The sequence below is a fragment of the Micropterus dolomieu genome, linkage group LG01 (genome assembly GCF_021292245.1).
Source record: "Micropterus dolomieu isolate WLL.071019.BEF.003 ecotype Adirondacks linkage group LG01, ASM2129224v1, whole genome shotgun sequence".
Classification (NCBI taxonomy): Eukaryota; Metazoa; Chordata; class Actinopteri; order Centrarchiformes; family Centrarchidae; genus Micropterus; species Micropterus dolomieu.
Genome location: NC_060150.1, coordinates 54,837,630 through 54,854,346, shown reverse-complemented (window position 1 = coordinate 54,854,346; position 16,717 = coordinate 54,837,630). Strand labels below are relative to the sequence as shown.

At 40.1% G+C, this 16,717-nt stretch overlaps 1 protein-coding gene across 1 annotated transcript in view; it reads right to left on the bottom strand.

Moving 5' to 3' along the window:
• LOC123958076 (hemicentin-1-like) overlaps positions 1-16,198 on the bottom strand; it is a 57,963-nt gene extending 41,765 nt beyond the window's left edge. The window contains exons 1-8 of the mRNA XM_046031310.1: positions 16,158-16,198; positions 15,858-15,871; positions 15,659-15,712; positions 14,676-14,930; positions 14,079-14,339; positions 12,687-12,947; positions 8,477-8,737; positions 2,320-2,676 (exon numbers count right to left, since the gene is read on the bottom strand). Coding sequence (XP_045887266.1) covers positions 2,320-2,676; positions 8,477-8,737; positions 12,687-12,947; positions 14,079-14,339; positions 14,676-14,930; positions 15,659-15,712; positions 15,858-15,871; positions 16,158-16,198 — 1,504 coding nt within the window. The remainder of the gene's footprint in view (positions 1-2,319; positions 2,677-8,476; positions 8,738-12,686; positions 12,948-14,078; positions 14,340-14,675; positions 14,931-15,658; positions 15,713-15,857; positions 15,872-16,157) is intronic.
• Positions 16,199-16,717: the final 519 nt, after the last annotated feature.

The window sequence follows — 16,717 nt, the reverse complement described above, 5'->3', positions numbered from 1 at the left end:
TTTCTCTGGATGAACCTGGACTGTGTGAGAGCTTTTGGATTTGTAAAAGAACACAGAACATTATTAACTTTAGATCCTGACCGATCCTGTCGGCGTGTCAGGAGATTTTAATAATCAATGAAATTAGGCTGATGTGCCTCGTGCGTAAATGCGCACAGTGTCACAGTAATGCGCCCCTAAAGTAGTAGTAAATAAAGGCCAGCAAAGGGCGTGCACGTTCACATGCAAATCTTTTTTGCTTTTTCATGAAGATCTTCAGTCTTTTGATCCAGAATGTCTTTTATAGTACGATCCAGGTCATTTTCAACAGTTTCTGGAATGGACTCGTGTGCCGGAGGTCTTCTTAAAAGATCAAGCTGTTTAGATACCAAAAACATTTTTTGTGCATACTCCATAGTCATCTAAGTTTATCTTGAACCAATAAGACTCTTTATAAAAGGCACAGCGATACTCAGGAGGGGGAGAAGAAAACCGCCAGAGTGTTTAAGCAACCTCTTCTTTTTCTTTGAAGCGCAAACCTTTAAATTAAATTTTTGATTCTGTGTCTTATTTAAAGGAATTTTACCTTTTAAAACATTGTAAGCTATTTCGCATAACGCTACCAAAAGGTCTGGTGATGCAGATTTAATAATATTCACTCTCTGAGATTGATAATTAAAACTTTCTCCTATTGTTAGGATAGTAGATAGGGTGACATCTATGTCAGTTTAAATCACATCCGAATGTCCAACGCTCATGTTGTGCAGTATAAAACAGGGGGGAAAAAGACTTTGGCCCTGACGTATTTTGTATAGCTAATAATTAAGATGTTGCAGGCAAAACACATGATCGGTCTAAGAAAGAAACACAGAAGATGACAATACAATAAGTAGATATACTCACACGGCAGAAGGATGAAACTGTTTGAAATGAATAGTCCTACAACTGTGTAAAATATATCTAAATATTACCTCTGAGCAGTATAGGCTTAAAGCCTAAAGCCTTTCTAAATAATCAGACACTTGTTTTATTGATTCTCCCTGAAGTTCCCTATATAAAATTAAAACAAACAAACAAAAAAAACCCAGCATAATTTAGGATAATATGCGGCGCACAAGAAGAACCATGACTGAGGATAATAAACACAAGCGGATATTCTGTATCTGCAAAAGAACGCCTCAAAGGTGTTGGACCATTTAACCAGGAATCATATTAATTACTTGTATGCTGTACAATTTATTCTCAAGATGAACAGGAGGACAAATTACATTTAAATTGAAGCCGTTTTCAATGCGTCAGTCGCGCAAATACTAGTGCATAGTTTCACACTATATTGTTATTATATGTTAGCTTCCTAATCGAGCCAAACGCTGGTATGGATGTGATGCGCTGTTTGTTCTGGAAAATATACTATTATAATATAAATAATACTATTTCATCGTTGTTTACAACAAGTCACAAGTGAGTGGATTGTTTGCTTAACCTGAATACATGTTTAAACACAGATGTTGGTTTACTCTCGGGGGAATCCATATTAGTACCGGTGTCATCTCATCTTGCGTATGTGTGTCCCCCTCCGGCCAGTGACGTCACTACTCAGGAGGAATGCCAAGGAAAATAACCACGCCCGCATTTGTAAACATCTTGTGAGAGCCATCTGTTTTGTGTTATATGACAGTTTAACCACTGAGTTAAATCTCGTTGTGTAGCTCCTCTGCCAGAGTTTGTCTCCTTTTCTTCTCGCAGTCAGTACGTATTAATATTAATTCCACTGACCAATTTTAGACAGTTGTAAACGTTTGAAGGGATCAGATATGGCGCTTCTTCACATAGGCCACATTTCAAGTTGATTGTGATTTATAAAGGGAACAAGCTTACAAGGGTGCATATGCACGGTTTTATAAGTCAGATTTTTTTATTTTTTTTTTATTTTTTATTTTTTTGGCGTAGGCCTAAGACATTTTGTCTTTTGGACACACTTTTAGTGAGGTTTCTGAGCACGTTTATATAATTGAGACCCCTGTTCTACATCCACCACAGGTCTTTAGCCTACAGCCCCCTACTGCCATAGTTTTTAGAGTTTAAGACAAGAACGAAAAATACCACTAGCCTATTTCATTGTCAAGTCGCAAGCTATTTCTTTTAACTCCTAGGCTACAATTAAAAAACAGCAGCAGGTAAATTTTGCCCATTGGTGGTTCTAGACTGGGGGGAGGGGGCATGAAATGCAACTGAGGGGGCAAAGCCCCCTTCTGCCCCCTCATGGCGCCGGGCCGTAATAAGCACATCACTTGTTGAGCGTTTGGAGCTAACTTACATGGTTTCCAACAAAAATGTTACCTGTGACAGACAAAGTGACTCCAGGTGAACCAGTAAATCTTCCATCTGGCTGGTTTGTTATGAACCTGAACTTGTACTCAGCTGAGTCGCTCTCTCTCAGGTCTGTGATTCTCAGAGTGCAGTCTTTTTTATCACAGTGATACTCCACACGACCTGCATACTTTGAGTCTGTTCTCAGATCCACCGGTTCTTTATCCTGGAATTTAGTAAACCAGAATGTTTCCTCAACTTTAGTATCACGGCCATTTATTCTGGATGGGTATGTGAGGGTGCAGCTTATTTCCACTGTTGATCCTTTTAAGGCACAGATCTCAGTAGAAGTGTAAGTCACTCCCCAGCCATCCTGACCCTGTATCACTGTAACACAGAGCACATCAGAAACTACAATCAGACTGATAACAACATTAAAGAGGTGGTATTATGCTCATTTTCAGGTTCAAAATCCTATTTAAGGGTTGTAACCGAACAGGTTTACACTGCTTAATAAAAAAAAAAAAAACACCATATATTTTTTCGTACTGCACATTGCTGCAGATCCTCTTTTCAGACTGTGTTGAACACTTCGTTTTGAGGCGCATTTACAGGCGCTGAATACACAGCTATGACAATAATAAACATAAGCCAAGAAGGTGTGACAGTGAGACCACAAAATAAATAGGCTTTTAGAGGAATGTGTGAGATGTGAACTGTATTTTATTAAATCAACATGTATTTTCCATGAACATCATGAACATCAGTGGACCAGAAGTAGTAGTCCTCATGTGCAGTATTTCAGCATGTTAGGGCTACTTTATTTTGTAAATGTTTTCTTGTCAGAACTGTAGTTGAGTACTCGTGCAGCACTGAGTAGCTGCTACAGTACGAAGAGGACTGATCAAAGTTGATACTGAATATGCTCTAATAAGCTCCTGTTCTTGCTGCTGTCACTTTGTTGGTCATTCTGGAAAATATCCTTTCCGTGTAACAGTTGATGCTGAGATGCTGATGATGTGGCTGTTGGACAGGATGAAAAATTGCTAATGAACTTGAGTAATTGTAAAGTGTGGTGTGAACACAGATTTTGGCAAAAATATTTGTCATTGTTTGCAGTAAAACCATCCAAACATTTCTCTATTTTAAACAGTTTATATGATTGGTCAGTATATTTATTTCTGTATTTATATTTTCAGTTTTTATTCAGTCTGTTGTTAATGAAGGATGCAATTCTATAGATTGGTTAAGCATGTTTGTATATTTCATATTTCATAATTAAATGTGTATCTCTTACATTGTAACAATATTCCTTAACAAATAGGCTTCATATGAAATCCAGAGTAATCAATCAGAAAATTTGCTGCCGCCACCGTTATTTCAACTCAACTCTCTGCCAAGAGACTCACCCTTATCTGACTCCGGTTGGCTCTGAACCTGACGGTATTAATAAAAACCTACAATGGCAGTGAGTATTACCCAATCAGGGGTAGAAAAGGACAAGTCTTCACAGAATGCGGGTGCAATGATTTGCATGACAACTTGGAAATATGTGTCCTGTATTGATTCAAAACGGGACGCGCTACTTAGTTCTCTACGGGACAATTGCGTATTTTAAGGGATGGGTGGCAACCCTACTTTAGTTATAGTGTTTACAGCTAACAGCTGATGAGCGTTGTGCTCCACTTCAGTGCCCTGACAGGGTTCTAAATTACCTCCGAGGTAGTCTCCTCTCCAAAACAAACAACCCAGCCATTAAAACACAGCCACATAGCAACTTTAGCGTTAGCCCTTTGGTGCCAACGTTTGTAAAAGGCTAATTTTCTACAATACAGGCACATGGAAACAAAAGTTTTGATGTGTAAGGTTATAGAAAAAAACATGGTTACGGTTAAGAATAAGGCAAACATCAGGTCTGTGACTGTGTCTCCTCCATACATGCTCATCCACCCTCGTGACTTCCACATGCTTATTATCAGGAAAGGTATATGTTTTTTAACAAGTAGCCTACATATGTACACAACCAAAAGCAGTTCAATACAACCGTTTCGTGTGCAAGCTTTAATCAGGTGGTCTGATTATTGCAGGCATTATTAGTGATGTGGTGCGAAGGGGCTCCCGTGGCTCAAAGGACACGACAGGGTCCATGAGCAATGTGTGTGAAGCCTCACTCTAGATTTGCATCTTAGTGCCCAGAGAAGGCCCCGTTTATACACCCTCCTATCATATTTATTTCATTTCAATGCTCCGTTTTGTGTGTTTTGTTTTTCTACATGAGATGGAGTTGGATGTGAGCATTAAAGATGAGACAGATCATTAAGAAAAATTATTGCATCATTCACACTACATTTATTTTGTTCTTAAATGTATCTATTTAAAAGGGACATTTAGTATCTGCATTAAACCAGGGCATATCATTTGAAGAGACAGTGGAAGAACAGGAGTGCATCGAAACTTTAAAGCTCATGAGATGAAGGAACAGAAAATGTATTATTAGAAAAGTGCGTAATGGAAGAAATGTGTCTGTTTTGTTTGTTTCCTGTAAGTGGTCAGGTGAACAGTGTGAAACTAAAGAGAAATGCAGAACACGGATGTGAAACTCAGTATGCCAGTATGTTGGTAATATAATGTGTAATACTGGCACATTTAGGTCAGAACACTATCATGTTAACTGGGCTCATTAGGTTAAGTACACATGTAAAATGATAGTGAAATGTTAATGTCAGCGTAGAGTATTCTCTTTTCAAAATGAGCACTCCACCATTTTTAAGCCTTATTCGCATAATGCAACAATATTCAATATAACTATACTCTACACAAACACATAGCTGTACATTTAAAAAAGACTCCACTCTCTTCCTCCTTTTATTGGCATTGGTTGTTTTTTTTGTTTTCTTAATATTTGGCCTGATATTAGTACATATAAAACCCAGCTGGCTTATTAGTTTCTGTTAGCTGGGAAAATGTACATTCAGTCAAACCAACTGAGCAGAACCGAGACTCTGTTTGTTTGTTTCTTAGACTGACTATTTTAAACTTTCTATATCCTAAGATACAGACGGAACATAACTGAAATAAGATCCATTTTTTGATTACAATTTTATAGTAAGCAATTGGCTGCTGTTGCTGAGTTTTAATGGTAAATATAATATCGTATAACAAGATGATCAATTCTATGGGTGTTCCAGGGACCAATTCCTGGTAATCACTCAATAAATTTAGGTTAAACCTACTTCCCTCGATGTCCTTTAACTAAAATTAGCATGCTAAATACCCTAAAATGTAAATGTAGATATGCAGTACCTGACACAGAGATGAGGAAGACAAGAAACCCTCTCGCTCCTGCTGTTAAACACATAGCTGCTTGGTTGATCTGTCTGTCTGTTAAAACATATCACAAAGATACATTGCACGAGACATATTGTGCAGTCTTTCAGTTATTCAAATCAATAAACAGATGTGCTTAAGAAAGTTGTCTTACTCAGTTGAGGTTACCACAGTTGTGTGAGTCAGTTGATTCCAGCCGGCCTGGCTTCCTTCCTCTATGTTATTAACATACATAAACAGATGAATGCCTGTACATCTCCAAAAGAACAAATTACTTTCCATTGTTTTTTAAAATATGCATGAACGTCCTAATGTACTGTAGATATTCGGCCTCCACGTCACAGCACCCTACTTAAAAAAGGATAATTTTCCATCAAAAGAATAAAATGAAGATATGCTTTCACCTGATGTCACAATTCAGTTTATGAGCAGATAAATGTGGGATATTTCAAGCTAGCAGTGTCAGCTTCCTCATTCGTCTGTCACTGAGATCAACAGAGGCTCTAACAACCGCAGCTGGCTGCTCAATTGATCTCCTGAAAATATGCATGCAATGCAATTGAAAGATCATTCTTGACATTGGAAAGCACTGCTGTCTCAAGGTCCACTTTTCCAGAGTTGTTGTTAGGTCCCAAGGATGTCCAGGGTTTACCGGGAGTATTACGTTAAAAAATGACCAGGGGGAAAAGAAAGAACAGAAAACTGTCAGTTTTTTTATTACAACTAACCAAAAAAAGGGAAAACTTTACAGTCAGAAAAATGGAACCTGAAAAATAGCTTTTGGGGGGAGGAGGGGGTACCTGGAGGAGCACAGGATAGATAGCACACAACAAAACACATACAAGAAACATAGCTGTATGGCCATAACAGTTATCCATGTTGTCTTAAAAGCTGAGAAAACTGAGTTTAAAGTGGTCTGGAGAAACACACACCAGTATTATCATCCTCATATTCCAAACAAACCATTACGAGTAATAATATTAGCCAACCATAGCATGAGCAAATACTTACAAGGAAAATTTATTTATCAATTTACTTTGTTTAACAAGATTACAATGTAGTTCCATTAATGCTCCACAAAAATGATATACAGTAGATATATGAATAACAAATAAGTCATAGAAATAAAAATCAGACACAGTGGACAAAAAAAAAAGTAATTTATTTCATGTTGTGTTTATAGTCTTGTTTTTTTGGTCACTGTGCTGTACAGTGAAGATGAATCCTCCACAGCCTCTTGACGTCTTAATCTGTGAATGAAAAAACTTATTTAGAGAACTATGAACAATTGTGAAAAACTCCTAATATTAACTAAGAACAGGTTCAAAATGACTCACTCTGCTGAAGCACTCGCACCCATAAAGTTGACAGCACTGTACTCCACACCATCTTCGTCCTCCTCTTCTTCATTCTTGTGTCTGTTGGGCTGAGCTGGCCTGATGTTGGAGTAGAGAGGATCTTCCTGGTTTTTAGAGAAGCTTACGCTGGCATAGTGAAGATTGTCTGACTCCTCTGCTGGTTTTCTCTGTGCTGCAGCTGAAGGGTTGTTGCCCAGTAAACCCATGTTTAGCTGAAAGGCAACAATTGCATAAAGAAGAGTACTTAAGTACTTATCTTCAGAGGTAAGTGGCTAAGTATGATCTTTATTGGCCTTCAGCACCATGACCATTGAATAAAACATCTGCAGGTTTAAAGGTCAGGGGATTGTTCTAACTTCACAAATACATATTTCGGTGGTCAACATTTATGTTATGTCATCTGTTGTGTAATCACCAACCTCATTGTCAAAGCTAAAGTTTGAGGTCACTTCTGTTTCTGTCATTGTAATTCTGACTTGTCACCATTGGAGGTAAATACAATTCAAGGATTTATTTATTTTCAAAAAGCTAACATGGATAGGTATATCCCACAGCACTGAAAGGGCCCCTGTCTCAGCACTTTATAATTTATGACTGGGAAAAGAAAAACAAGGTTGTGACACAGACATATGGCTATAGGTTTATCACATGGAAATTAACAGGATGAAAGATGAGAGGCTGATACAGGTTTAGCTTGGGTGAATGAAGATCCAAGAGGGACATGAAGGACAAATCAAATTTTCAGGTGGGAGTGGACCATCTTAATGGAATACCTGAACTCTTCTTCCTCACCTGTGCTGTGTTGTCTTGTCTCTCTCCAGGCGCTGTAGTTTGGTCTGAGTATCTCTTTCTTCTGGAGAGGAGCATAAATGAACAAACAAACAAATCATCATGTGAAATTACTGAACTGACTGGATCTAAGGTGCATTACTGAATATAATCACAGTAAAACTGAACTGCTCACCCAATCAATAGGAAAGCACCGAGGAATAAGAGAGCCAGAAAAATAGCAGTTATTGATCCAGCAGCTGCGGATTTCATTGAACCTAGGAAACAGTTGACAAACAGAAAGACTGACAATTAATTATGGAATTGCAGGTGGTTTTGGTTCATAACTGGAAATAAAATCTTCAGATTAAAGCATTCTGAATGATGACTTATGTGAACTGTATTTCCATAACATGACAAACCGATCTTGCCAATAGTACAAAATAAGGTGTTTGAGGCAGTATAACCACCCCTGTGCCAATATATTGGTGGTCCTTAATGCTTATACAACAGCTAATTGTGGGTCTGATTGTTTTGTAACTCAAGTTTAAGATTAATGATTGACTTTGTACTCGAATTATCAAATCTTCAACCACATGTCTTGGAATTTTGAGCATAGCTGCCAACCCGGTGTTGAAGTGAATCACCTGATGATAGAGCCTGCAGGACAGACCTTGCAAAAAAATTATGTGGAAGAGAACAGGTGTGTATCTAGTTTAATGAGCATGATTTACCTGCCACAACAATCAGATGTAAGGTGGAGTTATGACGTCCTCTTCTGTTCTGCGCTTCACAGTAATAATTCCCACTGTGTTCAGCTCTCAAGTCAGTGATGGTGAAGTTCTGTCCTGATGCTTTTGGTGAGTCTTCATTCTCCTTGTACCAGGTGTATTTAGCTGCTGGGTTAGCATCACTGCTGCAGGTCAGAGTCACTGAGCTGCCCTCCACTATCTCAGCAGAGGAATTCACAGACACAGAGGGAAGCTTTGGAGCATCTGAGAATAATAAAAAATAATTATTTTTTGCAGTCCAATACAAAATAGTTCAAAATGATCTCCACCTCAACCAACTTCAACATTAAAATCCTGATTTTACATGAATGCATGAGTACTATAGTAGTAGTAGTAGTAGTAGTATAATCTATAACCAGGCACTCCTCAAGCCTTTGAAACAGGCACCACCCACATCTGTTTACTTGTCTGTTGGGTAATGGAACTGCCGGTCGGCAGTCAACAAAGCTGACTTCATCACTGCTTATGCTAACACATTATCTCTCAGGCTACTGGCGCTTACTGAGACCTGGATCAAACCAGAAAACTCTGCTACCCCGCTGCGCTGTCCACCAATTACTCATTCACCCCCCGGCCGTCTGGGAAAGGGGGTGGGATTGGGTTCTTAATTTCCAACAAATGGAAATTCACACAGCTGCTACGCCAGAATCAATATGCCTCCTTCGAATACCATGCTGTCTTTGTGTCCGCTCCGGTAAAGGTCTTTGTGATTGTCATATAGTGTCCACCAGGACAAATGGGTAACTTTGTGGAGGAGCTAGACACACTGCAGTCTTCAATCAAACTCAGCAGACTTCCTGTCTCTGATTCAGTCCTTTGATCTAACACAGGTTCTCAGCCCCCTGACCCACAAAGCTGGCAAGGTGCTTGACCTCGTTCTTGTCCGAAACTGTGCCACAGAGTGCCTAACAGTCACACCTCTACATGTGTCTGACCACTATTTCATTCAGTTCACGGTATGCCTACAGGAAAAGCCCATTCTTCCTTACCTGTCTTCCGCTCACATTGCCTCAGTGGTAGCTTCCGCTCTACCCACCCTCAACACATTTTCCTCACTTGAGGTCAATGATGCCACACAATCTCTGTGCTCTACACTAAGCTCGTGCCTGGATAGCCTGTGTCCTCTATCCACCAAGCCTGCTTGCCCAAACCATTCCCACCCGTGGCTAACTGATACCATCCGTGGGCTCCGTAATGATCTCGGAGCGGCTGAAAGACAATGGCAAAAAACCAAAGACCCCGCCGACCTTAAGGGCTATCAATTCCTCCTATCCTCCTTCTCAACAAGCATCAGTGCTGCCAAAACTGCGTTCTATAATGACAGAATAAGCAGTGCTACTGACTCAAGGAAATTATTTTCCACTTTTAAAGCGCTACTAAATCCTCCTCCACCTCCACCATCCACAAACTTGTCTGCTGATACCTTTGCTCCCTTCTTCTTCAAAGTGGAGGCTATAACTAGCCAATTCTCTGAAACACTCAAACTCTTCCATTGTAGCAGTCCTACTACATCTTTTCCTCTGCCCTCCCAGGTCATTGGTTGTTCACTCTCCTCATTTACTCCTCTCACAGAGAGCGTAGTATCAGAACTCTTGACCCGTAGCCGTCCAATTACATGACCACTGGACCCGATTCCTACGAATCTCCTCAAAGCAATATCTCCTACTGTGGTCCCGACAATCACTCATGTGATAAATACTTCTCTGGCTTCAGGAACCTTCCAGACCACTTTCAAAAGGGCTTGGGTTACACCCTTGCTCAAAAAGCCCTCACTTGACCCAACTGTCGACCAGTGCCTCTTCTACCTTTTTTATCCAAAACTATTGAACGGGCAGTATTCAAACAGGTCTCAGACCTCCTAGATCCATATCAGTCTGGTTTTAAGAGTGCCCACTCTACTGAAACGGCTCTTCTGTCTGTAACAGAAGCCCTAAGGTCAGCTAAAGCTGCAGCCCAATCCTCGGTTCTTATCCTACTTGACCTATCAACTGCCTTTGACACAGTGAACCACAGGATCCTGCTATCCGCTCTCTCAGCAATGGGCATCTCGAGTAAAGCACTCCTGTGGTTCAAATCCTACCTCTCGGGGCATTCCTACAATGTTTTGTGGCAAGGACAATTATCCTCCTCCCACTGCCTCTCCACAGGGGTGCCCCAAGGCTCAGTGCTTGGGCCCCTTCTCTTCTCAATCTACACAACCTCACTGGGGTTGATCACTCGCTCGCACGGCTTCTCTTACCACTGCTACGCAGACGATACGCAACTCTACCTATCCTTCTCGCCAGGCGATCCCACCATCTCGGCTCGGATCACGGACTGTCTATCGGACATATCTGCATGGATGAAGGCTTGCCACCTTCAACTAAACCTCTCTAAGACTTAACTCTTGGTCATTCCAGCCAAGCAATCTATCCACCATAACATCAAACTACAAATTGACTCTGCAACTATCACTCCAGTCAAGGTGGTGAGAAACTTGGGTGTCATGATTGATGACCAGCTGTCCTTTTCAGACCATGTTGCTGCTGTCTGTCGGGCATGCCGCTTTTCTCTATACAACATAAGGAAAATCAGGCCCTACCTCACTCAGTACGCCACCCAGCTTCTGGTACAGGCCATGGTTATCTCTCGCATCGACTATTGCCATGCCCTCCTAGCTGGTCTCCCAGCTTGTGCGGTGAAACCCTTACAAATGGTTCAGAACGCAGCAACGCGTCTGGTTTTTGAAAGGACTCATGTCACTCCATTACTCAGTGACCTCCACTGGCTCCCCGTGGCCTCCAGAATCAAATTCAAGTCACTAATCCTTGCATACAGTGTGACTACTGGGTCTGCACCCATCTACCTAAACTCCATAATATAAACTTACATTCCTTCTCGGCCGCTATGCTCCTCTAACGAATGCCGCCTGGCTCTGCCATCCCTTCGCACAAAGCAATCCCAGTCCCGGCTATTCTCACCTGTGACACCACGATGGTGGAACGAGCTACCACACGCCATCAGAGCAGGGACGTCCCTCTCTAACTTCAAGAAGCTCTTGAAAACTCATCTCTTCCGAGAACACTTCCTCTTATAACACCTCTAACTCCTAACCTCTAACTTGCACTTCCTGTTCTTCTTCTATCCCCTACAATGATCTTTTATTGATTGCACTTTTTTGTTTTGATTGCACTTTTTGTTAACTCTTACTTCCTTCCATAGGTATTTACCCCATTGATGTGATATGTACTATGAGCTCTTACTAGTATTTATTGCTGCTCTTACTAGTTTGTATTGTCAGTTGTAGATCTGTATTTGATGCTCTGTTGATGCTTGTATGTTGTTCCTCAAATGTAAGTCACTTTGGATAAAAGCGTCGTCAAATGAGTAAATCACTGGGGACATTTTTCTGCATTGAGTACTATGAATACTTTTTCCTGATCAAACTTGCATACTTTTACTAATATTTTCAATGCAGAACTTTAACAAAGTATTTTTACGGGCGGCACGGTGGTGCGGTGGTTAGCACTGTCGCTTCACAGCAAGAAGGTTGTGGGGTCAAACCCCGGTTACCCCAGCTTTTCTGTGTGGAGTTTGCATGTTCTCCCAGTGTCTCTGTGGGCTTCCTCCCACCATCCAAATACATGCAGTGTAGGTTAATTGGTGACCCTAAATTGTCCTTAGGTGTGAGGGGTTGTTTGTCTATGTGTGGCCCTGCGATGGACTGGTGACCTGTCCAGGGTGTATTTTTACAGTGTGGTATTAGTAAGTAAAGTCTCTGAACACTTTGTCTACCACTGCTCAAAGGTTTGCATATGAAACGCAGCCAGTGCTGATGACACCAATGGGGCAAATCCTTCTGCTGGAGCTCAGCAAAGAATCCGTGGACAAACACAAAAAGGGAATTTTACACTAAAAAGACTAATTTTGGAAGTTACAGTTGATTTGTCCAACTGAGAAGGTTGAACTTTGGAATGGATGCTGCTCTACGAAGGTATCTCTTCTATAGTATGAAGTTAGAATTGAAAAAATCTTAAATGATCCTTTAAACCCCTTGTGACGCTACATTAAAACATATTGTTTCTACTAGTCTGAGCTCAACAGATGTTTACATCCAATATCTGTAATTAAACACATTGTATGTCGAAGTGCTTTGCTGATGTTTTGTACTTACACTGGACATCTATGGATACAGATGTGGAGCTGATCTGGCCGTACTCATTCTCAGACTTGCAGTGGTAGATCCCGCTGTCCTTAGAGCTAACAGAGGTGAAATGATAACTGTCTTCTGTTCCCTGAATCAGTATTTGGTTCTTCTTGTACCAGGTGTAATTAGCTGCTGGGTTAGCATCACTGCTGCAGGTCAGAGTCACTGAACTGCCCTCCTCTATCTCAGCAGAGGGACTCACTGACACAGAGGGAAGCTTCGGAGCATCTGGAGGACAAATAAGAGACAACTTATCAAAATTTGTTTACAGAGCCACAAGCTAGGAGAGAGCAATACAATTAGTTTGAATCATTATTCTGAAGTCCTCGTGGTTACTTTGTTATCCTCCAGTTTTAGAAATCCTGCTTCATGAGAGAGGCTGTTGTCCTCCACAAAACTAGCTAGCAGGCTATAACAACCACCAATAGACCTGTAAATGAAACTTGGCCACAGGTGTCCTCTTTATGACCCTTTTCTGTACAGAAAAACTCCCACATGAATCACAAAAAAGTAACCCAAAAACATCTTACATTGTGGAAAAAGCATTATTTCTTCAGTTTTTAAAGCAATGTTTTTTGGCAAACACATGTGCATTGCAATTTACATGGTTTTACTTACAGTAGAGAGGAGCTGCGTGCAATTTTCACTAGTGACATTACGTCTTTCAACACAACGTCAAGCTTGGTGAGTTAGGTGATTGACCTCCTGTGGTTTTTCTACACACAACTGGTAAAATTTTACATACAGATTTCAAGCTTTACAGTGCAATAATTTCAAGAGGTGTATAGTGGCCACAGTCAGTTAGCTATCGGGGCATTTGAAATTTAAGTAATAGTCCATAGAAATAAAATATAGGCCTAAAGTAATTTTTGTTTTAAAGATTTCCTCTAAAGAATCATAATATTTTTCTATTGTGTAGAGGGTATTATCACAGGGAATTTGTCAATATGTAATTTCACATTATCACAGTCGTGGTGTGATTATATGCATGGAAGCTTGTGAGATATGACCGATTAAACGTGCTGTAATTGCTTGAGCAAATAACAACATAATTATGCATCAGACAGACAGGCCTATTGTTACACACAGACCGGACACTTAAATTCAACTCAAAAGAGGATGAGAACTACTGATGAGTGGATGTTAATGACTCTTGATCCAACTCCACTTTCCATGTGTACAGCACTTTGCCAGGACTGCACTACCGCCACCAAAGTGTTACATTTTGTGTTGGGGTTTAAGCTTTTACCCAGTTTCAAGAAAAAAGGCCTACAGACATTTTCTAAATCCATTGTAGTAAAAATAATATATATAAGTATATAGTCATTCATTCATAACATCTAATGTGTTTGTGCTTACAGTGGACGTCTATAGAGAGAGACGTAGAGCCGAGCTGTCCATATTGATTCTCAGACTTGCAGTAGTAGATCCCACTGTCATCAGGGCTGATGGAGTTGAAATGATAAATGCCTTGTAGACCCTGAGGTTGTGATTGGTTCTTCTTATACCAGGTATTTATAGCTGCTGGGTTAGCATCACTTCTACAGGTCAGAGTCACTGAACTGCCCTCCATGATTTTTCCAGATGGACTTGCTGACACAGAGGAAGTCTTTGGAGCATCTGGAGGAGATGTGTTAACAGAGATTAATATAGATTAAGGTTGTGTTAGTACAGTAGCACAATATTACACAATGATTACTAATTACATTGTAATTAGTAATCATTGTGATTTGCTGTATTTAGCATCATTTTAGACTTTGAAGGTGGTTTGACAAATGGGCGTGTGATTGTTTGAGTCCCAAAACTGCATTAGCCTCCTAAAATCTCCTGAGCAACTCAGTGAATTACAGCAGAATGTGAATGTGAGTAAGTAGAGCTGAAGCATGTGGACATGATCAGTAAAATCTTCTGCTGTAGGTGGATGTTTGTTATTTTTAAATAAGTTGTTTCACTCACATTTCACATTAATGATGTATTCAGATGTTTTCCTCCCCAGCTCGTTCTCAGCTGCACAGTAATACTCTCCAGAGTCAGAGGAGTGAATGGAGCTGAAGACAAGCTGTGGTTCTTCACTGAGCAGCCTTTCGTTCTCCTTGTACCAGGTGTGTTTAGCTGCTGGGTTAGCATCACTGCTGCAGGTCAGAGTCACTGAACTGCCCTCCACTATCTCAGCAGAGGGACTCACTGACACAGAGGGAAGCTTTGGAGCATCTGGAGAAGAGATGAACATGAATTACTTCTTAGAATATTTTATCATAGACGATTGACTATTTTCATTAAAACTTCTCTGTGTTTGTTTCTTTTTGATTCTGCTGCTGTCCAGAGTGCTTATCCTGGAGCTGTCTCAGGTTTGACTACTGCTGGTGGAAACTTACAGCCAACTCCACACATTTGTCTCTATATACAGGATGCTGGTTGTATTCAGTTGCTGTTTGCTGAGTCAGTCTCAAGCAGCAACCTCATGGTCTGAAATGTAGAGCCAATATGAAAGTGCCTTACACCTGTATGCTTTCTAATGGCCAGGAGGGGGCAACTCCACTTCTAGCAAAAAGAAGTCTGATTGCATTGGCATCAATCAATACAATGAGCCGACTTCTCACATGATTTATTACCTCAGACAAACACTTTCCTAATGAGTTTATGATCTCAATCACTAGTTTCAAGTCTTCTTCAATACAGCATGATTGATAAATTGATGATAAATTATGGTCCCATGTAGAGGAAAACAGACAATAAAGCAGGGTATGCTTTAGGAAAGAATTTATATAACAACATAGTTTTAATATTGCATTTTACTGGTAGTTGTTGTTTTCTTTCTAGAAATAATACTGCTGTGTCTAAACAGAAGACTCCAGTGAGATTATGTCTGAAATTTAAATTGTATTGTAATATCAGTGTGTCTGCATGTTTATTTTCCTGACACAGTGGAGTAAACTCACACACTGAAGGAGAGCGGAAATCCTCATGTCCTTTTATAGCACATGAATAACTGTCTGCAGAATCCAAGTCGACTAAATAAGATTGTTTTCTCAGAATTATCTTTCCATTCTTGTACCAGACGTAGGAAGGACGATTAGATAGATGACAACTGCTGTGACAAAGCAGCTCTGCCAAGGTCAAATACAAATGTCTTCCAACCTGCACATTGGGACCTGGATTTGTGAAGAAGGAACAGAACTGTTTAGACAAAATTGTAAACATATACACACAACACATTCATATTATTGGTTCCTATATGTTTAACATTTGGAAATAATTAACATCATGAAAACGTTACCTGTGACAGACAAAGTGACTCCAGGGGAACCGGTATATGTTACGTCTGGTTGGTTTATTATGAACATGAACTTGTACTCAGCTGAGTCGCTCTCTCTCAGGTCTGTGATTCTCAGAGTGCAGCGGTTTTTAGAACAACTGGTCTGCAAACGACGTGTGTACCTTGAGTCTTTTCTCAGATCCACAGGTACATTTCCATTCATATGAGTAAACCAGAATGTTTCCTCAACTGTAGTATAACGGCCATTTATTATGTATGGGTATCTGTAGTTGCATCTTATTTCCACTGTTGATCCTTTTAAGGCACAGATCCGAGTAGAGGTGTAAGTCACTCCCCAGCCATTCTGACCCTGTATCACTGTAACACAGAGCACATCAGAAACTACAATCAGCCTCATAAAAACATCAAGAGATACTCTTCCATTTGTTGTAGAGGTGCTTCAGTCTGTCAAACTACATTTCCTATAACATTTCTGGCTCTTATGCCATTCTACTTGATGTCAGTGAGATAAAGATAATCTTATAGTGTTGGGTAGTGTGCGAAAACAAAACTATTAAATAAAATATTATCCTAACTAGAACTATCTTAAGATTTATTATACTGTTTATTATATTTCTCCATGCTTGTTGGGGTCATTCTAACATCTATTTTTAAAATGAGTATAAGCTGTAAATAAATTACTTCTGATTAATGCCAAAGTGAACAAAGCTATGGAGACATC